General features: G+C 45.1%; 1 protein-coding gene across 2 annotated transcripts in view; it reads right to left on the reverse strand.

Annotated features, from left to right (window-relative positions):
- Positions 1-24135, reverse strand: part of clpb (ClpB family mitochondrial disaggregase) — a 79742-nt gene that overhangs the window by 50699 nt on the left and 4908 nt on the right. For both annotated transcript variants that reach the window (XM_045724801.1, XM_045724802.1), the window contains exon 3: positions 20328-20414. In XM_045724801.1, the coding sequence (XP_045580757.1) occupies positions 20328-20414 (87 nt within the window). The remainder of the gene's footprint in view (positions 1-20327; positions 20415-24135) is intronic.

Consider the following 24135-nt stretch of genomic DNA (forward strand, 5'->3'; position numbering starts at 1 on the left):
GTCAACAACGCTTCCAAAGACACATTACTCCCATGGCAACGGCGTTCACTGTGACCCCAGCGACATTCCAGGTACCGTCACTCCGTCTACACCCTCCGCCACCCCATTGACACACCAGACCCCCCATCCCACACCCCACCAGACCCCCCGTCCCACCCCCACCATGAACAAGGGCTGTGACACTGAGACACACTAGACAGTCAACATCTGGCCCATGTTGTTTTGTGGTGTACTCCATACTGAGGTTCTCTCACAGCTAGCCTGGCTAACCTGATAGCTTCTTCACATAGAGATCTGGGACCAGGCTAACTTCTTCACATAGAGATCTGGGACCAGGCTAACCTGATAGCTTCTTCACATAGAGATATGGGACCAGGCTAACCTGATAGCTTCTTCACATAGAGATCTGGGACCAGGCTAACTTCTTCACATAGAGATCTGGGACCAGGCTAACTTCTTCACATAGAGATCTGGGACCAAGCTAACCTGATAGCTTCTTCACATAGAGATCTGGGACCAGGCTAACTTCTTCACATAGAGATCTGGGACCAGGCTAACCTGATAGCTTCTTCACATAGAGATCTGGGACCAGGCTAACTTCTTCACATAGAGATCTGGGACCAGGCTAACCTGATAGCTTCTTCACATAGAGATCTGGGACCAGGCTAACCTGATAGCTTCTTCACATAGAGATCTGGGACCAGGCTAACCTGATAGCTTCTTCACATAGAGATCTGGGACCAGGCTAACTTCTTCACATAGAGATCTGGGACCAGGCTAACTTCTTCACATAGAGATCTGGGACCAAGCTAACCTGATAGCTTCTTCACATAGAGATATGGGACCAGGCTAACCTGATAGCTTCTTCACATAGAGATCTGGGACCAGGCTAACTTCTTCACATAGAGATCTGGGACCAGGCTAACCTGATAGCTTCTTCACATAGAGATCTGGGACCAGGCTAACCTGATAGCTTCTTCACATAGAGATCTGGGACCAGGCTAACCTGATAGCTTCTTCACATAGAGATATGGGACCAGGCTAACCTGATAGCTTCTTCACATAGAGATATGGGACCAGGCTAACCTGATAGCTTCTTCACATAGAGATCTGGGACCAGGCTAACCTGATAGCTTCTTCACATAGAGATCTGGGACCAGGCTAACCTGATAGCTTCTTCACATAGAGATCTGGGACCAGGCTAACTTCTTCACATAGAGATCTGGGACCAGGCTAACTTCTTCACATAGAGATCTGGGACCAAGCTAACCTGATAGCTTCTTCACATAGAGATCTGGGACCAGGCTAACCTGATAGCTTCTTCACATAGAGATCTGGGACCAGGCTAACTTCTTCACATAGAGATCTGGGACCAGGCTAACCTGATAGCTTCTTCACATAAAGATCTGGGACCAGGCTAACTTCTTCACATAGAGATCTGGGACCAGGCTAACTTCTTCACATAGAGATCTGGGACCAGGCTAACCTGATAGCTTCTTCACATAGAGATATGGGACCAGGCTAACCTGATAGCTTCTTCACATAGAGATCTGGGACCAGGCTAACTTCTTCACATTGAGATCTGGGGCCAGGCTAACCTGATAGCTTCTTCACATAGAGATCTGGGACCAGGCTAACCTGATAGCTTCTTCACATAGAGACCTGGGACCAGGCTAACCTGATAGCTTCTTCACATAGAGACCTTGGGCCAGGCTAACCTGATAGCTTCTTCAGAGGATGATGATCTGGTTGTGTTTGTTATGGTTGCCAGCACCAAGGACTTGTCTCAGTGAGTCTCTAGGGCAAAATGGTGTCTTGTGTTGTGTGTCTTCAGAGATAGGGAGGCAGACGTTTGTGGTGATGATACTCAGAACCTATGAGATCCCTCTCCACTAGCCCTGTGGGAGAGGTGGAAGCTTCTGTTTAGTGCCGGACCGTGTGACAGGACCGCACTGCTGGTAAGGAGGGGTTATCTTCTTTTGTTACTGTATCAGTTCAGCTGTGGGAGGGGTGGGGGGGCAGTGACCCAAAGAGGGTAACTCGCCCCGGGAAGCACTTCTACAAACACGTATCCTCAGACACAAATACATGCGCACGCACACGCACACACACACACACACGAGTATGTGGAGAAGAGGGTTCGGCTAAAAAGGGTTGTTAATGGTATCGAAAAGGTAAACATGGACAGAGAGAAAGGAACAATAGAGAGAGGAGGAGGAGGAGGAGAGGAAGAGGAGAAGGATGAAAGAGAGAGGACAGAAGAAAGAAAGAGGATCTGATTATACAGCAGGTTGTGGTACTCATCAGGTCATGGAACCAGTTCTGGTTTTGAGTAATACGTGCTGGTAAACTGACAAACTTTATTTGGGCTGTGTGTGATAGAGATGCAACACCAAATCATGGCCAACCTATGACTGCACAGAGCCTGTGTGAATATATTAGCCCTAGTGAGAGCCTATTAGCCCTAGTGAGAGCCTATTAGCCCTAGTGAGAGCCTATTAGCCCTAGTGAGAGCCAATTAGCCCTAGTGAGAGCCAATTAGCCCTAGTGAGAGCCAATTAGCCCTAGTGAGAGCCTATTAGCCCTAGTGAGAGCCTATTAGCCCTAGTGAGAGCCTATTAGCCCTAGTGAGAGCCAATTAGCCCTAGTGAGAGCCTATTAGCCCTAGTGAGAGCCTATTAGCCCTAGTGTTAGCCCCAGTGAGAGCGTATTAGCCCTAGTGAGAGCCTATTAGCCCTAGTGTTAGCCCCAGTGAGAGCGTATTAGCCCTAGTGAGAGCCTATTAGCCCTAGTGTTAGCCCTAGTGAGAGTGTATTAGCCCTAGTGAGAGTGTTTGAGAGAAGGGCATCTCATCATCAGCTAGACCTAGCCACAGTAGACATGATCATATCATACGTGTGATGTTTTCACAGTACCATGTTATAGGCTATATGTGCCATGCCTAGTTTAATGTTATAGGCTATATGTACCATGCCTAGTTTAATGTTATAGCCTATATGTACCATGCCTAGTTTAATGTTACAGGCTATATGTACCATGCCTAGTTTAATGTTATAGGCTATATGTACCATGCCTAGTTTAATGTTATAGGCTATATGTACCATGCCTAGTTTAATGTTACAGGCTATATGTACCATGCCTAGTTTAATGTTATAGGCTATATGTACCATGCCTAGTTTAATGTTACAGGCTATATGTACCATGCCTAGTTTAATGTTACAGGCTATATGTACCATGCCTAGTTTAATGTTACAGGCTATATGTACCATGCCTAGTTTAATGTTACAGGCTATATGTACCATGCCTAGTTTAATGTTATAGGCTATATGTACCATGCCTAGTTTAATGTTATAGGCTATATGTGCCATGCCTAGTTTAATGTTATAGGCTATATGTGCCATGCCTAGTTTAATGTTACAGGCTATATGTACCATGCCTAGTTTAATGTTATAGGCTATATGTACCATGCCTAGTTTAATGTTATAGGCTATATGTACCATGCCTAGTTTAATGTTACAGGCTATATGTACCATGCCTAGTTTAATGTTATAACCTATATGTACCATGCCTAGTTTAATGTTATAGGCTATATGTACCATGCCTAGTTTAATGTTATAGGCTATATGTACCATGCCTAGTTTAATGTTATAGGCTATATGTACCATGCCTAGTTTAATGTTATAGGCTATATGTACCATGCCTAGTTTAATGTTACAGGCTATATGTACCATGCCTAGTTTAATGTTATAACCTATATGTACCATGCCTAGTTTAATGTTATAGGCTATATGTACCATGCCTAGTTTAATGTTATAGGCTATATGTACCATGCCTAGTTTAATGTTATAACCTATATGTACCATGCCTAGTTTAATGTTACGTGATGTTTCCTCTCTCTCTGTGTGTATGTGCACCTCTAGCTCTCCCTCCTGCTGTGTCTTCACCAAATAGCCCTGGTGGGCAGGAGACATCCGTCTCACCTGGCCAGACACACACCTACACCCCCCACCCACATCTGGCCAGACACACACCTACACCCCCACTCACATCTGGCCAGACAGACACCTACACCCCCCACTCACATCTGGCCAGACAGACGCCTACACCCCCAACTCACATCTGGCCAGACAGACGCCTACACCCCCCACTCACATCTGGCCAGACAGACGCCTACACCCCCCATCCACATCTGGCCAGACACACACCTACACCCCCCACCCACATCTGGCCAGACACACACCTACACCCCCCACTCACATCTGGCCAGACACACACCTACACCACCCACTCACATACCCTCACCTGGCCAGACAGTCACCTACAGTCCCAACCCACATACCCCCACCTGGCTAGACAGTCACCTATAGTCCCAACCCACATACCCCCACCTGGCCAGACAGTCACCCACCCCCCACCCACATACCCCCACCTGGCCAGACAGTCACCCACCCCCACCCACATACCCCCACCTGGCCAGACAGTCACCTACAGTCCCAACCCACATACCCCCACCTGGCCAGACAGTCACCCACCTCCCACCCACATACCCCCACCTGGCCAGACAGTCACCCACCTCCCACCCACATACCCCCACCTGGCCAGACAGTCACCTACCTCCCACCCACATACCCCCACCTGGCCAGACAGTCACCTACCCCCACCCACATACCCCCACCTGGCCAGACAGTCACCTACACCCCCCACCTGGCCAGACAGTCACCTACCCCCCACCCACATACCCCCACCTGGCTAGACAGTCACCTACCCCCACCCATATACCCCCACCTGGCTAGACAGTCACCTACCCCCCACCCACATACCCCCACCTGGCCAGACAGTCACCGACCCCCCGGCCAGACAGTCACCGACCCCCACCTGGCCAGACAGTCACCTACCCCCACCTGGCCAGACAGTCACCTACCCCCACCTGGCCAGACAGTCACCTACCCCCACCTGGCCAGACAGTCACCTACCCCCACCTGGCCAGACAGTCACCGACCCCCACCTGGCCAGACAGTCACCGACCCCCACCTGGCCAGACAGTCACCTACTCCTACCTGGCCAGACAGTCACCTACCCCCACCTGGCCAGACAGTCACCTACCCCCACCTGGCCAGACAGTCACCTACCCCCACCTGGCCAGACAGTCACCTACCCCCACCTGGCCAGACAGTCACCTACCCCCACCTGGCCAGACAGTCACCTACCCCCACCTGGCCAGACAGTCACCTACCCCACCTGGCCAGACAGTCACCTACCCCCACCCGGCCAGACAGTCACCTACCCCCACCTGGCCAGACAGTCACCTACCCCCACCTGGCCAGACAGTCACCTACCCCCACCTGGCCAGACAGTCACCTACTCCTACCTGGCCAGTGGTAAGTCCAGCTGTGCACTTGTCTCACAGCCCGGGGGTGGGAGGCAGGGTTTCTAGAGTCTCTGTCCATAGCCTGCTCGGTCAGTGGGTTTTAGCCTAGGTTCAAAGGTGGGTAATACCCTGGGTCAGAATTAGTGGGCAGGCCCATTCACACTGTGCTTCTCCTATGAACGAGCCGCTATATTCCAAGGTCTGTCTGTCTGTCTGTCTGTCTGGCAGGCAGTGTGATTTAAGTGCCACTGCCCCATAATTCTGTTCCATTCCCACTCCACACTCCCCCTAAAGCCAATCGGCCTCTCCATCCCTCTCCCTCCCTCCCTCTCTCTCCAGGCCTCTCCATCCCTCCAGGCCTCTCCCTCCCTCCAGGCCTCTCCATCCCTCTCCCTCCAGGCCTCTCCATCCATCTCCCTCCCTCCCTGCATCTCCCTCCCTCCATCTCCCTCCATCCAGGCCTCTCCATCCATCTCCCTCCATCCAGGCCTCTCCATCCATCTCCCTCCATCCAGGCCTCTCCATCCATCTCCCTCCCTCCATCTCCATCCATCCCTCCAGGCCTCTCCATCCATCTCCCTCCAGGCCTCTCCATCCATCTCCCTCCAGGCCTCTCCATCCATCTCCCTCCAGGCCTCTCCATCCATCTCCCTCCATCTCCCTCCCTCCATCTCCCTCCATCCATCCAGGCCTCTCCATCCATCTCCCTCCAGGCCTCTCCATCCATCTCCCTCCAGGCCTCTCCATCCATCTCCCTCCAGGCCTCTCCATCCATCTCCCTCCATCTCCCTCCATCCATCTCCCTCCATCCATCCAGGCCTCTCCATCCATCTCCCTCCAGGTCTCCATCCATCTCCCTCCCTCCATTCTCCCTCCATCCATCCAGGCCTCTCCATCCATCTCCCTCCAGGCCTCTCCATCCATCTCCCTCCCTCCATCTCCCTCCCTCCATCCATCTCCCTCCCTCCATCCAGGCCTCTCCATCCATCCAGGCCTCTCCATCCATCCAGGCCTCTCCATCCATCTCCCTCCAGGCCTCTCCATCCATCTCCCTCCAGGCCCTCCATCCATCTCCCTCCCTCCAGGCCTCTCCATCTATCCATCTCCCTCCAGGCCTCTCCATCCATCCATCTCCCTCCATCCATCTCCCTCCCTCCCTCCCTCCCCTCCATCCATCTCCCCCTAGGTCTCCATAACCTATTCCATCCATTCTTCCTCCCTCCCTCCCTCCCTCCCTCCATCCTCTTGAGAAGGAGAGGAAAACTTGTCTTCACATTTTCCCCAACGAGTCGCTCTGTCGGAACGGTCAACAGGCGCTCATTGTGTACGTGAATGGAGGGAGGGGGGAGGGATAGGGGGATGGAGAGAGAGAGAGATATGGAGAGGGAGGGGAGGAAGGGATAGGGGGATGGAGAGAGAGAGAGAGAGATATGGAGGGAGGGGAATGGAGGGAGGGGGGAGGGATAGGGGGATGGAGAGAGAGAGAGACATATGGAGGGAGGGGAGGAAGGGATAGGGGGATGGAGAGAGAGAGAGATATGGAGAGGGAGATTGTGTGTTAAGAGTGCAAACAGGGGGGTACCCTGCCCATCCCTTCTTTCAGCCACATCAAAGCTACTCAAATACACACACCCTCAAACCCCCTCCCACCACCTCACACACTCAACCCCTCACACACACACACACACACACTCAACCCCAACCCACAATCTCAACCTCGCTCTCACACACACACACACACACACACACAACCCCTCACACACACACACTAGGGCTGACCCCATTTAGTCGACTGGTCGATCAGTGTTGATTGCTCTATAAATAAAGAAAATATTCAGTATCAAATAATACCAGGCCAGGTTGGAGAGGATTGGCGCATTGTCCATTTGACACAACATTAGCGCATTAGCCTATAGCCCTCAGAGCCAGAACAACCTTGTCCACTGCTGTTGAATAAATAATCAACAGTTAGGACACATATTTACTAACAAGCAATGAAAACGTGCATCGTATAAAAGAAAGTCCACACCTCCATTTGAGTTTTTTTGGTTTTACTGAAGTGCCATAGCGCTCTACACTCCTGAGCATCTAGCGTATTACATGACCCTGCGTCAAAAGACAGTTGGAAAGACGAGGATGTAGAACGTTTAATACACAGACTAAGTTAGCAAAACAATTGATTATAACCATTGGTAAACACTCATGTTATTAGGTCAAGTTTATCTACAAGAAAATAAAAGTTAAGAATAACATTTGAAAAACATCCGAAATGGATGTAGGCTTATTTAGAAAGTGTTCTGACAGTTATTTTATTTTCATGACAGTCTTCAACCATAACTGTCAGTTACATGGTTTATTCAGCTACCGTCACAGCCCTAAAACCGTTGCCACAAATCATCTACAATGTCATCGTAAGCCGTAGCATTAAGATTTACCTTCACTGGAACTAAGGGTCCCAAACCATGACAAACAGCCCAAGACCATTATTCCTCCTCCATCAAACTTTACAGTTGGCACTATGCATTCGGGCGGGTAGCGTTCTCCTGGCATCCGCCAAACCCAGATTCATCCACTGGACTGCCAGATGGTGAAGCGTGATTCATCACTCCAGAGAACGTGTGGAGATGAGTCCAAAGGCGGCGAGCTTTACACCACACCAGCCGACGCTTGGCATTGCGCATGGTGATCTTAGGCTTGTGTGCGGCTACTCAGCCATGGAAACCCATTTCATGAAGCTCCCGATGAACAGTTCTTGCGCTAACGTTGCTTCCAGAGGCAGTTTGGAACTCAGTAGTGAGTGTTGTAACCAAGGAGAGGGCTTTTACGTGCTTCAGCAACCACCGATCCTGTTCTGTGAGCTTGTGTAGCCTACCACTTCACATACTTTTGTATATATAGTGCATTTACAATTAAATGATTCAAATGTATTTTGTAATTTACAGTGAACTCCAAAAGTATTGGGACAGTGACACATTTTTGTGGACGCTACCATGATTACAGATAATCCTGAATGAATTGTGAATAATGATGAGTGAGAAAGTTAGAGGCATTAATATGCCTAGTGTCCTAATCCAGGCACTTGTCATCTCCCGTCTGGATTACTGCAACTCGCTGTTGGCTGGGCTCCCTGCCTGTGCCATTAAACCCCTACAACTCATCCAGAACGCCGCAGCCCGTCTGGTGTTCAACCTTCCCAAGTTCTCTCACGTCACCCCGCTCCTCCGCTCTCTCCACTGGCTTCCAGTCGAAGCTCGCATCCGCTACAAGACCATGGTGCTTGCCTACGGAGCTGTGAGGGGAACGGCACCTCCGTACCTTCAGGCTCTGATCAGGCCCTGCACCCAAACAAGGGCACTCCGTTCATCCACCTCTGGCCTGCTCGCCTCCCTACCTCTGAGGAAGCACAGTTCCCGCTCAGCCCAGTCAAAACTGTTCGCTGCTCTGGCACCCCAATGGTGGAACAAGCTCCCTCACGACGCCAGGACAGCGGAGTCAATCACCACCTTCCGGAGACACCTGAAACCCCACCTCTTCAAGGAATACCTGGGATAGGATAAAGTAATCCTTCTAACCCCCCCCTTAAAATATTTAGATGCACTATTGTAAAGTGGTTGTTCCACTGGATATTATAGGTGAATGCACCAATTTGTAAGTCGCTCTGGATAAGAGCGTCTGCTAAATGACTAAAAACTAAAATCTAAAATCTAATAATCATACCCCTCTAAAATGCTAACCTCCCCTGTTATTGTAATGGTGAGAGGTTAGCATGTCTTGGGGGTATGATATAAAATGCTAACCTCCCCTGTTATTGTAATGGTGAGAGGTTAGCATGTCTTGCGGGTATGATATAAAATGCTAACCTCCCCTGTTATTGTAATGGTGAGAGGTTAGCATGTCTTGGGGGTATGATATAAAATGCTAACCTCCCCTGTTATTGTAATGGTGAGACGTTAGCACGTCTTGCGGGTATGATATAAAATGCTAACCTCCCCTGTTATTGTAATGGTGAGAGGTTAGCATGTCTTGGGGTATGATATAAAATTCTAACCTCCCCTGTTATTGTAATGGTGAGACGTTAGCATGTCTTGCGGGTATGATATAAAATGCTAACCTCCCCTGTTATTGTAATGGTGAGACGTTAGCACGTCTTGGGGGTATGATATAAAATGCTAACCTCCCCTGTTATTGTAATGGTGAGACGTTAGCACGTCTTGCGGGTATGATATAAAATGCTAACCTCCCCTGTTATTGTAATGGTGAGAGGTTAGCATGTCTTGGGGGTATGATATAAAATGCTAACCTCCCCTGTTATTGTAATGGTGAGAGGTTAGCATGTCTTGGGGGTATGATATAAAATGCTAACCTCCCCTGTTATTGTAATGGTGAGAGGTTAGCATGTCTTCGGGGGTATGATATAAAATGCTAACCTCCCCTGTTATTGTAATGGTGAGAGGTTAGCATGTCTTGGGGGTATGATATAAAATGCTAACCTCCCCTGTTATTGTAATGGTGAGAGGTTAGCATGTCTTGGGGGTATGATATAAAATGCTAACCTCCCCTGTTATTGTAATGGTGAGAGGTTAGCATGTCTTGGGGGTATGATATAAAATGCTAACCTCCCCTGTTATTGTAATGGTGAGAGGTTAGCATGTCTTGGGGGTATGATATAAAATGCTAACCTCCCCTGTTATTGTAATGGTGAGAGGTTAGCATGTCTTGGGGGTATGATATAAAATGCTAACCTCCCCTGTTATTGTAATGGTGAGAGGTTAGCATGTCTTGGGGGTATGATATAAAATGCTAACCTCCCCTGTTATTGTAATGGTGAGAGGTTAGCATGTCTTGGGGGTATGATATAAAACGCTAACCTCCCCTGTTATTGTAATGGTGAGACGTTAGCATGTCTTGGGGGTATGATATGAAATGCTAACCTCCCCTGTTATTGTAATAGTGAGACGTTAGCATGTCTTGTAACTTTCTCACGATTCATTCAGGACTATCTGTAATCATGGTAGCATTCACATTAAAATGTACTGTCTTGGGATATCTAACAACAGTATAGGTAAGTGCAATTGATTTGAAATAAGACACCGTGCCATAAACTAGGCATCTTCGTCTTTAGAATGATAGTTGATTGTTGCCGATGCATCATGGTTTTCTAACTCAATTTGCTACTGCCATGGTTACACCTGGTTTCATGAAAATCACTTATTTCATTTGTATTTCATTTCGTCATAAACAAAATGTCTTCTGCAATAACTTGATATGTTGAGTCAGTCCTTGTGATGAAACAACAGTGGTAGGCCTGATCAACGACGAGAAAGCCTATAGGGAGGAGGTCAGAGACCTGGCCGGGTGGTGCCAGAATAACAACCTCTCCCTCAACGTAACCAAGACTAAGGAGATGATTGTGGACTACAGGAAAAGGAGGACCGAGCACGCCCCCATTCTCATCGACGGGGCTGTAGTGGAGCAGGTTGAGAGCTTCAAGTTCCTTGGTGCCCACATCAACAAACTAGAATGGTCCAAACACACCAAGACAGTCGTGAAGAGGTCATGACAAAGCCTATTCCCCCTCAGGAAACTAAAAAGATTTGGCATGGGTCCTGAGATCCTCAAAAGGTTCTACAGCTGCAACATCGAGAGCATCCTGACTGGTTGCATCACTGCCTGGTACGGCAATTGCTCGGCCTCTGACCGCAAGGCACTTCAGAGGGTAGTGCGTACGGCCCAGTACATCACAGGATCTCTACACCAGGCGGTGTCAGAGGAAGGCCCTAAAAATTGTCAAAGACCCCAGCCACCCCAGTCATAGACTGTTCTCCCTACTACCGCATGGCAAGCGGTACCGGAGTGCCAAGTCTAGGACAAAAAGGCTTCTCAACAGTTTTTACCCCCAAGCCATAAGACTCCTGAACAGGTAATCAAATGGCTACCCGGACTATTTGCATTGTGTGCCCCCCCCACCCCTCTTTTATGCTGCTGCTACTCTCTGTTTATCATATATGCATAGTCACTTTAACTATACATTCATGTACATACTACCTCAATTGGGCCGACCAACCAGTGCTCCCGCACATTAGCTAACCGGGCTATCTGCATTGTGTCCCACCCACCACCCACCAACCCCCTCTTTTACGCTACTGCTACTCTCTGTTCATCATATAGGCATAGCCACTTTAACCATATCTACATGTACATACTACCTCAATCAGCCTGACTAACCGGTGCCTGTATGTAGCCTCTCTACTTTTATAGCCTCGCTACTTTTAAAGCCTCGCTACTTTTATAGCCTCGCTACTTTTATAGCCTCGCTACTTTTATAGCCTGTCTTTTTACTGTTGTTTTATTTCTTTACTTACCTATTGTTCACCTAACACCTTTTTTTGCACTATTGGTTAGAGCCTGTAAGTCAGCATTTCACTGTAAGGTCTACACCTGTTGTATTCAGCATTTCACTGTAAGGTCTACACCTGTTGTATTCAGCATTTCACTGTAAGGTCTACACCTGTTGTATTCAGCATTTCACTGTAAGGTCTACACCTGTTGTATTCAGCATTCCACTGTAAGTTCTACACCTATTGTATTCAGCACTTCACTGTAAGGTCTACACCTGTTGTATTCAGCATTCCACTGTAAGGTCTACACCTGTTGTATTCGACGCACGTGACAAATAAACTTTGATTTGATTAGATCATCTCGAATAAGGGTTCTATTCTCCAGCCTCCCAGCAGCAAACAAAGTGGCAGGGTGGCCATCGACAGTAGCATACTGTATCAAATAACAACTGTGGCTTTCAGCTTCAGTTCTGTTGCCTGTAGCTTATTAATGCTAATTTGATGTTTTCCTGTCATCATTCTAATACATTTGTTCATTGTTACAGGTGGTGTTTCAGTTCCTAAGAACCGGGTTGCACCTTGCCTGAACTGATCCTGGGAAATGCTTCTCTACACAAGCTTCAAACATGCTACCCAATTAACAAATGGTTGGTCCCACAGTCACCACCTGTTTGCAAATTAAGGCTACCCAGCAATGGGTTTCACCACATTGGTACCCTTACTGCTAAATGCAAAGTTCATCTGGCATCTGCGCATTCTTGGGTAGCACCCAGTTTTCATAACACTTTTACTACGGTTGTTGCAACAGTGCCTGAGCTCAAGACCTCATTATGTGTTAGACAGTTGGCCCTCGAGGACAGGTTTTACTAGATGCTTCCCACCCGTGTATTTTTGGGGGATTTTCAGGCTCAGTAGTCTGCAGTTCATTGGTTTACAATACTGATAATTAGTAGGCAGGTAGCCTAGCAGTTAAGAGCTTTGCGCCAGTAACCGAAAGGTTGCTGGCTCGAATCACCGAGCTGACTAGATGAAAAATCTGTTGATGTGGCCTCGAGCACTTAACCCCAATACTAAGCTCCCAGCCAAGGCACTTCCCCTCCTCATTGACACTTTTGTATGGCTGTCTTTACTGGTTTAAAATAGTTTCCTTCTAATGGTGTGATCACAACTTCATTCACTTGTATTCCTTCATGTGATTTAGGCCTTTTCACCCTAACCACTATAGCCACACTTCAGCAACCTGTTAGGGCTAGGGGGCAGTAGACACGGCTGGATAAAAAAACATACCCGATTTAATCTGGTTACCACTCCTACCCAGTAACTAGAATATGCATATACTTATTACATATGGATAGAAAACACCCTAAATTCTAAAACTGTTTGAATGGTGTCTGTGAGTATAACAGAACTCATTTGGCAGGCAAAACCCTGAGACATTTTCTGACAGGAAGTGGATACCTGATGTGTTGTATTACCTTTAAACCTATCCCATTGAAAAACACAGGGGCTGAGGAATATTTTGGCACTTCCTATTGCTTCCACTAGATGTCACCAGCCTTTACAAAGTGTTTTGAGTCTTCTGGAGGGAGATCTGACCGAACAAGAGCCATGGAACGATGATGGCCCATTAGACACCTGGCGCGCGAGTTCATGTTGGGTACCCTCGTTCCAATACGTTATAAAAGAGTATGCATTCGTCCACCTTGAATATTATTCATGTTCTGGTTAAAAAAGGCCCTAATGATTTATGCTATACAACGTTTGACATGTTTGAACGAACGTAAATATATTTTTTCCCCTCGTTCATGACGAGAAGTCCGGCTGGCTTAGATCATGTGCTAACAAGACAGAGATTTTTGGACATAAATGATGAGCTTTTTTGAACAAAACTACATTCGTTATGGACCTGTGATACCTGGAAGTGACATCTGATGAAGAGAATCAAAGGTAATGGATTATTTACATAGTATTTTCGATTTTAGATCTCCCCAACATGACGTCTAGTCTGTATCGCAACGCGTATTTTTCTGGGCGCAGTGCTCAGATTATTGCAAAGTGTGATTTCCCAGTAAGGTTATTTTTAAATCTGGCAAGTTGATTGCGTTCAAGGGATGTAAATCTATAATTCTTTAAATGACAATATAATATTTTACCAATGTTTTCTAATTTTAATTATTTAATTTGTGACGCTGACTTGACTGCCGGTTATTGGAGGGAAACGATTTCCTCAACATCAATGCCATAGTAAAACGCTGTTTTTGGATATAAATATGAACTTGATAGAACTAAAAATGCATGCATTGTCTAACATAATGTCCTAGGAGTGTCATCTGATGGAGATTGTAAAAGGTTAGTGCATCATTTTAGCTGGTTTTATGGTTTTGGTGACCCTGTCTTTGAATTGACAAAACATTACACACAACTCTTGTAAATGTACTGTCCTAACATACTCTAAATTTATGCTTTCGCCGTAAAACCTTTTTGAAATCGTAAAACGTGGTTAGATTAAGGAGATGTTTATCTTTCAAAGGGTGTAAAATAGTTGTATGTTTGAAAAATTTGAATTTTGACATTTATTTGGATTCAAATTTGCCGCTCTTGAAATGCACCTGCTGTTGATGGAGTGCACCACGGGTGGCACGCTAGCGTCCCACCTAGCCCATAGAGGTTAAAGAAAAAATCATAATAGCTCGCTCTTCCACTCAATCATTTCTCATGCTTTACGCTAATACATCTTCACGCTCGAACCCGCCCTGTTCCCTGTCACTCTTTTCCTCCCTCATGTGTTTCACTTCTCTCCTTTCTCAAGTAATATAAAGATGTTCTTTCACCCCAACGCTCTCTGTTCTCTGTCCCTATCGCTTCGTATTACAGCATGTATGACTGGGTTTGAAGCAAACAAAATGTCCCATATCATAGGAATAACATTGTAGCACGCGTGGTTGAGGTCTACGTACAGACATACGTAGCATTTCATCTAAACATGTCAGTAAATGTTTGTTTTCATGCTTTATTGAAAAATGTCATATAACACTAACTACACTCAGACTTACAGCGAAGTCAGGGCATTCATCATTAAAGCCAAGTCAATCCTTGCTCTGTATGGTCCGTACACCATTTACAGCGAAGTCAGGTCATTCATACGTCTTGCGCTTCGCGAGCAGAGCTGTTGTGAAGGAAGTCGTCAAGGAAGTGAGTAGTCAATGTGGAGCGAAGCCCTCTGTAATGTTACAACATTTGGGAGGCGCACGCCGATACGGAGACTCCGGACCACACTGCCGGATCAAGCTAGCGTTTCATGTTAAACATACATATCGCATTACGGCATGCGTGGTTGGGTAGACGTACATGCAGACGTGTAATTTCAACCCTACACATAACGATGTTTGAATCCTGCGCTCAGCGCCTTGCATTGATAAACATTCCATACAACACTTTCCATTACAGCATAACTGCACTTTTGTTCTATTCTTCGCATGCATCTCTTTACATATAATGATCATTGTTTTCAATCTTTAGATCCAACCGCTGCGTCCCTTCTCCCTGGTGAGTATTTATTTTGGGGGGTTTTGAAGCCAGCTACCCAGCAAAAGGCTACCCGTCATCAGCATCTGGCTCCAATGAGCATTCCTTGGCCTCTACCCCAAACTATTTAATACGATTCCATGTTGCATTCTGTCTCTGTTGTTCATTCGAGGTAAGCCTGTACTCGATTGAAATGTATTTCACAAAATGTTCAAATCAGGAAGGCCGGTCTTTTTGAATGCTTGTTTAACTTCATCAAGCAGCATAACATAATTCACTCTGTTTCCTATGACACGGGCATAGAGGGGAATGAAAACAAGCAAATCATCATTAGCGTGGCGTCATGTTCCTTTCCCTCTTCCTGTTACATGCTGACCAGACCGTGCGCGAGCGTTGCAAAATAAATTTAGAAATCCATGTTATTCAATTATTGCGCCAACGAGCGTCTGCATTGCCAAGGGATAAAATAGAAGTCATTCTTATTTCTGACGCAGATCGCGCTGCAAGTCCTGCCTCTCCCATCTCCTCATTGGTTTATAGAAGCAGGTACCCACGTGCCATCTCCTCATTGGTTATACCCACGTGGGTGATTGAAAGATGAACTGTTTTGCCGGTCGTCGTGGTAATACTATGAAAGTTTAGATGCCTATCACCATATAAGTTCAAAGATGAAAAAGCCTGGAAGGAGGAGAGATGACTAGAAACGATTTGGTTGACCGTTTTATGTGTGGATTCATTGTCAGAGTAGAGGACATTGTGCATTTCAGGACAAATTAGCTAGCAACAGCAAGCTAGTTAAATAGGACAAATTAGCTAGCATGTGCAAGCTAGCTAGCTAAATTGCCATACATGTTTAATGCTTTTCGACCTGTCCCCAAATTAATGTAATTGGTTCAGAGTTTGTTTTGACATTTTAACCTGTTGGGGCTCGGGGGCAGTATTGAGACATTTTGAAAAAAATATGTGCCCATTTTTAACTGCCTCCTACACCAACTCAGAAGCTAGGATATGCATATTATTAACACATTCGGATAGAAAACACTCTGAATTTTCTAAAACAGTTTGAATGGTGTCTGTAAGTATAACAAAACTCATATTGCAGGCAAAAACCTGTGAAAAATAGATAAAAAAAAAATGTGAATTTTGTGACTGTACTATTTAGTGTCATTGTTTTATAGATACCATAGTGAGAAAGGATTCATTTCGCAACACCTACGGCTTCCACTAGATGTCAACGATCTTTATAAAGTTGTTTGAAGCGTCTATGATAAACAGAGAGCAAATTAGAATCCAAGGAAGTTGACATGTCATCACTTCATTTTTTGCGCCTGCGCATAAATCTGAGAAACGTGAGTTTGTCATCATTTTTTATCTAGACATAGGATAGGTTGTGTGAAAATATTACTGATGTTTAACGTTAAAAATGGACCAAAAGATTAATGCTAAACAACATTTGACATGTTTGAACGAACATAAATAGATTATTTACTAGGTTTTTTTAGCTTTTCGGCATGATTTTACCAGCCCCCCACCACGTTTTGTGGGAGCATAATGAACGCTAAGTACTTGGTGTTATTTGGACATAAATTATGAACTTTGTCAAAATAAACCACATTTGTTCCGGACCTGGGATCCTGCCTTCTGATGGAGATAATCAAAGTTAAGGGGGTATTTACAATGTTATTATCGATTTTAGATGATGCTAACTGTATAGCATAGCCTGTTGTTCTTAGCATAGCACCCCGTTTATTGCAAAATGTGATTTCCCAGTAAAGTTATTTTGAGATCTGGCCATTCGGTAGCAATTACGAGATGATAATATATTATTCTTTGAATGACAATATTATAATTTACCAATGTTTTCGAATAGTAATTTTGTTATGTTCACCGGAAGCATTTCAGAGAAGAAAAAAATCTGAATTTCACGCTACTGTAAAATGCTGTTTTTGGATATAAATATGAACTTGATGGAACAAAAAATGCATGTATTGTATAACATAATGTCCTAGGAGTGTCATCTGATGGAGATTGACAAAAGTTAGTGCATAATTCAAGCTGGTTTCTGCTTTTGGTGACGCCTGACCTTGAATTGAAAATGGATGTTTGTACTTTTGTGGCTATGTACTGTCCTAACATAATGTAACTTTATGCTTTTGCCGTAAAGCCTCTTTGAAAATCGAACAATGTGGTTAGATTAAGGAGATGTTTATCATTTAAATTGTGTAAAATAGTTGATTGTTTGAGAAATTGAAATTATTAGATTTTTGATGTTTTGAATTTCCAGCCTTGTTAGCAATCCCGGCTCGGGGTTCATTGCTAACCTGTAGCCCCAACAGGTTTTAACCTGCGTGTTGTGATCGCGTTCGGTGTAGGGGGACAAAATAAATTAATGTACGATGGCGCACGCGCGCAGCCGGTTTGGGTTCCGTGTTAGCCCTGGGCAGAATGTCATTCACCTATTGCCCTTTAGCCTATAAGCACGGCACAATAATTCACATTCTGCACACTTGCGGTTTTAACCTATGGGCTCACTGTTGCAATGATCACTTTCCTCTCTCTCTCAACCAAATGGGTGTAACCCTTTATATTTACATTTTAGTCATTTAGCAGACGCTCTTATCCATACATTTTCGTGCTGGTCCCCCGTGGGAATCGAACCCACAACCCTGGTGTTGCAAGCACCATGCTAGCTATACTACCCTTAAGGCTCCGAAGAGCATTCCTCTGAGACGAGGCCATACGCCAAACTATTTAATAAAACTTCATATTGCATTCTCTCTGTTGTTCATTCAGTTAAGCGTGTACTCGAATGAACTACAGTTCAGAAAAATGCTGCAGTGAGTGTGTCCGTCTTAATTCTGTAGTGTGTATTATGACCGTGTGTGTGTGTGTGTGTGTGTGTGTGTGTGTGTGTGTGTGAGAGAGAGAGAGAGTGATGTCTCTGTGTGTTTTCTCTGTCTTCCCTGCAGCATTGAGAGCTCACTGGGGGTTTAGAGAACAGAATGAAACACACACGAGTGTCACCACCACTGAGTTATAACCCTCATAACACACAGTGTAACACACACACACACACACACGTACAGTACTAGTGTGCACAAGACAAGAACACATACATCAACATGGAACACAATGCATTCCATCAACACGAACATCCGCACTTCATATGTCAACACACCAGGCTACATAATGCCAACATTCGACAGAATGTTTCAGTTCATTCAGAGGCATTAAAACACAGAGGGTGAGTTGGGGGGGGACAGAAAAGATGGAAGGGAGGGTTTAAATGTGATTGAAATAAACAGGCATGGGGAAACCGATATATAGGCAAAGGGGTGCCATTGATGCAGAGTGTGTTACCTATAGCTGAGTGTGTATAGGCCTCTTTCTGGGGGGGGGTGTGTGTGTGTGTGTGTACAGCGCTTTCAGAAAGTATTCGCACCACTTATCTTTCTCCACATGTTGTTGTGTTACAAGGTGGGAATAAAATGGATTTAATTGATTCCATTTTTTGGTCAACGATCTACACAAAATGCACTGTGAAATCAAAATGGAATAGAAATTCTAAACATTTGTAAAACAGGAATGAAAAATAAAACACTCATATCTTGATTAGATAAGTATTCAAGTAACATGTTCGAATCACCTTTGGCAGTGATTACAGCTGTCTCTCTTTCTGGGTAAGTCTCTCAGAGCTGTGAGTGTTTCTGGGTAAGTCTCTCAGAGCTGTGAGTGTTTCTGGGTAAGTCTCTCAGAGCTGTGAGTGTTTCTGGGTAAGTCTCTCAGAGCTGTGAGTGTTCGAGTTCAAGTGTGTGATGGTAAGTCTCCAGTGTTGTTTGGGTAAGTTAGACTGTAGTTTCTGTTCTGGGTAAGTCTCTCAGAGCTGTGAGTGTTTCTGGGTAAGTCTCTCAGAGCTGTGAGTGTTTCTGGGTAAGTCTAAGATTTCCACACCTGGATTGTGCAATATTTGCCTATTATTCTTTGCAATATTCAAGCTCTGTCAAATTGGTTGTTGATCATTGCTAGACAGCCATTTTCAGGTCTTGCCATAGATTTTCAAGCAGATTTAAGTCAAAAGTGTAGCTCGGTCACTCAGGACCATTCACAGTCTTCTTGGTGAGCAACTCCAGTGTAAATTTGGCCTTGTGTTTTAGGTTATTGTCCTGCTAAAAGGTAAATTAATCTTCAAATTAAATCCCAAGTCCAACAAACATTGGGAAACGGCGGCACTCAAAAGTTTATAAAAAATAAAAGGACAAAAAGACGTCACCTCATTTCACCTTTTTTATTTTCGTCCGAACAGGCTAGCGCGTTGACAGTTTTGCAATTCCCTGCTCGACTGAGAGACCTTACAGATAATTGTATGTGTGGGGTACAGAGATGAGGTAGTCGTTAAAAACTCATTTTAAAACCATTATTGCACACAGCGTAAGTCCATACAACTTATTATGTGACTTGTTAAGCACATTATTACTACTGAAGTTATTTAGGCCATAACAAAGGGGTTGAATACTTATTGACTCAAGACATTTCAGCTTTAATTTTTAACTAATTTGTAAAATTTTCGAAAAAAGTTGTGTGCCGGCAAGTGAGAAAAAAAATCTAAATGTAATCAATTTTAAATTCAGGGTGTAACACAACACGTGGAAAAAGTGAAGGGGTGTGAATACTTTCTGTAGGCCTCTTTCTGGTGTGTGTGTATATTCAGACGGACGGGGGGTTCAGTGAACTAATGTCTAACTGTTGAGGAGGACTCTTCGTCTCACAGGAACATGGCCCATTGGCCAACCATCCCCAAATTGGATTCACCCTGCCTTAACCCTCCACCTCCTGAGCCTCTGCCTCTCTCTGTGTGTACAGGGATACAGAGGGGCTAATTTAATTTAGAGGGTGCAGGCCAGGGGTGCAGGCCAGGGGTGCAGGCCAGGGGGAGGGAGGGCTGAAGGGGCATTAGTAACCGTCTGGTGTGATAGGAGCATTCTACTGTGGCAATATGTCTGTATGGGACAATATGTCTGTATGGGACAATATGTCTGTATGGGACAAGGTTAACACAGGAAGAGCCACACACACACACACACTGCTAACTCTCTGACCTGTGCTGGCGGTTCATAGCTGCCACCATGAGAGAGGTCCAGCCCAGACGGTGCCGGTGGTTAGGCTCCACCCCCTCGCCCAGCAACCTGACAGGAAATAGGAACAAGAATAGGTTAAGAAAGCTGTTCTGTTGCTAGGGTTACTATCTGCTTTAACTTCAGCTCTCCGGTGCTACCAACAGACTCCGACAGGAACAACGTAAGATGTGAGTTCTGTGCCTGAGGGGACGACGTCGGGCTGCGTTATCTGAGAAGGAGGGGTGTGTTAGTGTGTGTCGGAGGTAACCCGTCTGTGTTCCGCTGGGGGGACGGTGTCTGTGTTGACTGTAAACACACTGTGCCTCACTCTAAACTGCCCCCCCACCACACACACAAAACGACCCTCTATACCTCTACTCTCTAACTAAAACACATCTGTGCAGTCTCACCTAGCCTACACCATCTGTCCCAACGCTGTAGCAGAGTGACACACGCCATTAAACCTACACACACTTACATGCGTAACGTAAGACAAGGGTACAGACAACGTACTGCTGCTACAATAACAGGTGCCCTTTTCACATCTATACTCAAAAATGAGATTTACACCATCATTTCAGACGTTTCACACACTATCACTAGGACAGGTGGAGATACCCTCCTCCTGTGTTCTGCTCCCATACTGTGCACCCCCCCACACACACAACCTCCCTTGGCCCTCCTGCCCATGGTTCTGGGTGACTGGGTTTGGGGGCGCTAGGAAACCAGAGGGAGGGAGGGGTGTTTGACTTACAGCTTATCCTGAGCCAGTCCTGAGACATAAATTGGAGAAACAGAGAGAGACACAGACAGAGAGGGAGAGAAATGGACAGAGAGAAAGATTGAAACCATGTGTGCACGAAAGAGGGTTGTGTCTCTGAGTAGGCCTATACAGTTGAAGTCGGAAGTTTACATGCACTTAGGTTGGAGTCATTAAAACTCGTTTTTCAACCACCACAAATGTCTTGTTAACAAACTATAGTTTTGGCAAGTCGGTTAAGCCATGGCACAAGTAATTTTTCCAACAATTGTTTACACACAGGTTATTTCACTTATAACTCACTGTATTATAATTCCAGTGGGTCAGAAGTTTACATACACTATGTTGACTGTGCCTTTAAACAGCTTGGAAAATTCCAGAAAATGATGTCATGGCTTTAGAAGCTTCTGATAGTACATAACATAATTTGAGTCAATTGGAGGTGTACCTGTGGATGTATTTCAAGGCCAACCTTCAAACTCAGTGCCTCTTTGCTTGACATCATGGGAAAATCAAAAGAAATCAGCCATAATAATTGTAGACCTCCACAAGTCTAGTTCATCCTTGGGAGCAATTTCCAAATTCCTGAAGGTACCACGTTCATCTATACAAACAATTGTACGCAAGTATAAACGCCATGGGACCACGCAGCCGTCATACCGCTCAGGAAGGAGACGCATTCTGTCTCCTAGAGATGAACGTACCGTGGTGCGAAAAGTGCAAATCAATCCCAGAACAACAGCAAAGGACCTTGTGAAGATGCTTGAGGAAACAGGTAAAAAAGTATCTATATCCACAGTAAAACGAGTCCTATATCAACATAACCTGAAAGGCCGCAAGGTAGAAGCCACTGCTCCAAAACCGCCATAAAAAAGCCAGACTACGGTTTGCAACTGCACATGGGGACAAAGATCGTACTTTTTGGAGAAATGTCCTCTGGTCTGATGAAACAAAAATAGAACTGTTTGGCCATAATGACCATCGTTATGTTTGGAGGAAAAAGGGGGAGGCTTGCAAGCCGAAGAACACCATCCCAACCGTGAAGCACGGGGGTGGCAGCATCATGTTGTGGGGGTGCTTTGCTGCAGGAGGGACTGGTGCACTTCACAAAATAGATGGCATTATGAGGAGGAAAACTATGTGGATATATTGAAGCAAAATCTCAAGACATCAGTAAGGAAGTTAAAGCTTGGTCACAAATGGGTCTTCCAAATGGACAATGGCCCCAAGCATACTTCCAAAGTTGTGGCAAAATAGCTTAAGGACAACAAAGTCAAGGGATTGGAGTGGCCATCACAAACCCCTGACCTCAATCCTATAGAAAATTTGTGGGCAGAACTGAAAAAGCTTGTGCGAGCAAGGTCTACAAACCTGACTCAGTTACACCAGCTCTGTCAGGAGGAATGGGCCAAAATTCACCCAACTTATTGTGGGAAGCTTGTGGAATGCTACCCGAAACCTTTCACCCAAGTTAAACAATTTAAAGGCAGTGCTACCAAATACTAATTGAGTGTACGTAAACTTCTGACCCACTGGGAATGTGATGAAAGAAATAAAAGCTGAAATAAATCAATCATTCTCTCTACTATTATTCTGGCATTTCACATTCTTAAAATAAAGTTGTGATCCTAACTGACCTAAGACAGGGGATTTTTACTAGGATTAAATGTCAGGAATTGTAAAAAACTGAGTTTAAATGTATTTGGCTAAGGTGTATGTAAACTTCCGACTTCGACTGTATCTCTGTGATGCAGTCTGACTGCCCTCTACCTCTCACCTGCCACACTGAACAATTTTGTGACTAAAGTAAACAAAAAAAAGAAATGATATCACCAAAACAAGAAATTACCTAAAAAACTATGGAAAAATACTTGAGCACCTTAAAATGATATTATGGGCAGAAAACTCAATTAATCTCCATCGTTCATTGAAGTTGATGGGTCATTTTGATACAGCCAATCAGGTCAATGACTACTTCACTGGTAAAGCGGACAAACTGAGAAGTGAAATAAAAAGCATCGCATTTGGTTCTCTTAGAACCTCAACTGGAGTTGTGCATAAAGGTTGTGACCATTGAACTCCCAGGAGTAACATTGGATAGTCAGTTATCATGGTCAAGTTATATTGGCAAAGTTGTTGTGAAGATGGAGAGAGGTATGTCTGTTATAAAAAGATGTCCTGCGTTTTTGACACAAAGATCAACTGTATTAGTTGTTGAGGCTCTGATCTTGCCCCATCTTGATTACTGTCTGGTAATATGGTCAGGTGCAGCAAAGAAAGACCTAGCACAGCTGCAGCTTGGCTGAAAACAAAGCAGCACGCCTTGCCCTTAACTGCACACATAGAACTAATATCAACATTTACATTTTTTATTATTTATCCTTTATTTAACTAGGCAAGTCAGTTAAGAACAAATTCTCATTTACAATGACGGCCTACACCGGCCAAACCTGGACGACGCTGGTCCAATTGTACGCCGCCCTATGGGACTCCCAATCATGGCCGGTTGTGATACAGCCTGGATTCGAACCAGGGTGTCTGTAGTGACTAAGACCGCTGTGCTACTCGGGAGCCCACATGCATGATAGTCTTTCATGGTTGAAGAGAAATGTACTACTTATCTTCTAGTCTTTTTAAAGAAACATTTGTTTGTTGAAAATGCCAAACCACTTGTAGAATATATTTGCATACACTTCAAACTAGAGGTCGACCGATTAATCGGAATGGCCGATTAATTAGGGCCGATTTCAAGTTTTCATAACAATCGGAAATCGGTATTTTTGGACGCCGATTTTTTAAATGTATTTATTAAAAAAATATATATATTTATACCTTTATTTAACTAGCCAAGTCAGTTAAGAACACATTCTTATTTTCAATGACGGCCTAGGAACGGTGGGTTAACTGCCTTGTTCAGGGGCAGAACGACAGGTTTTTACCTTGTCAGCTCGGGGATTCAATCTTGCAACCTTACGGTTACTAATCCAACGCTCTAACCACCTGCTTTACATTGCACTCCACGAGGAGCCT

This window comes from Salmo salar, chromosome ssa09, assembly GCF_905237065.1.
Source record: "Salmo salar chromosome ssa09, Ssal_v3.1, whole genome shotgun sequence".
Lineage (NCBI taxonomy): Eukaryota > Metazoa > Chordata > Actinopteri > Salmoniformes > Salmonidae > Salmo > Salmo salar.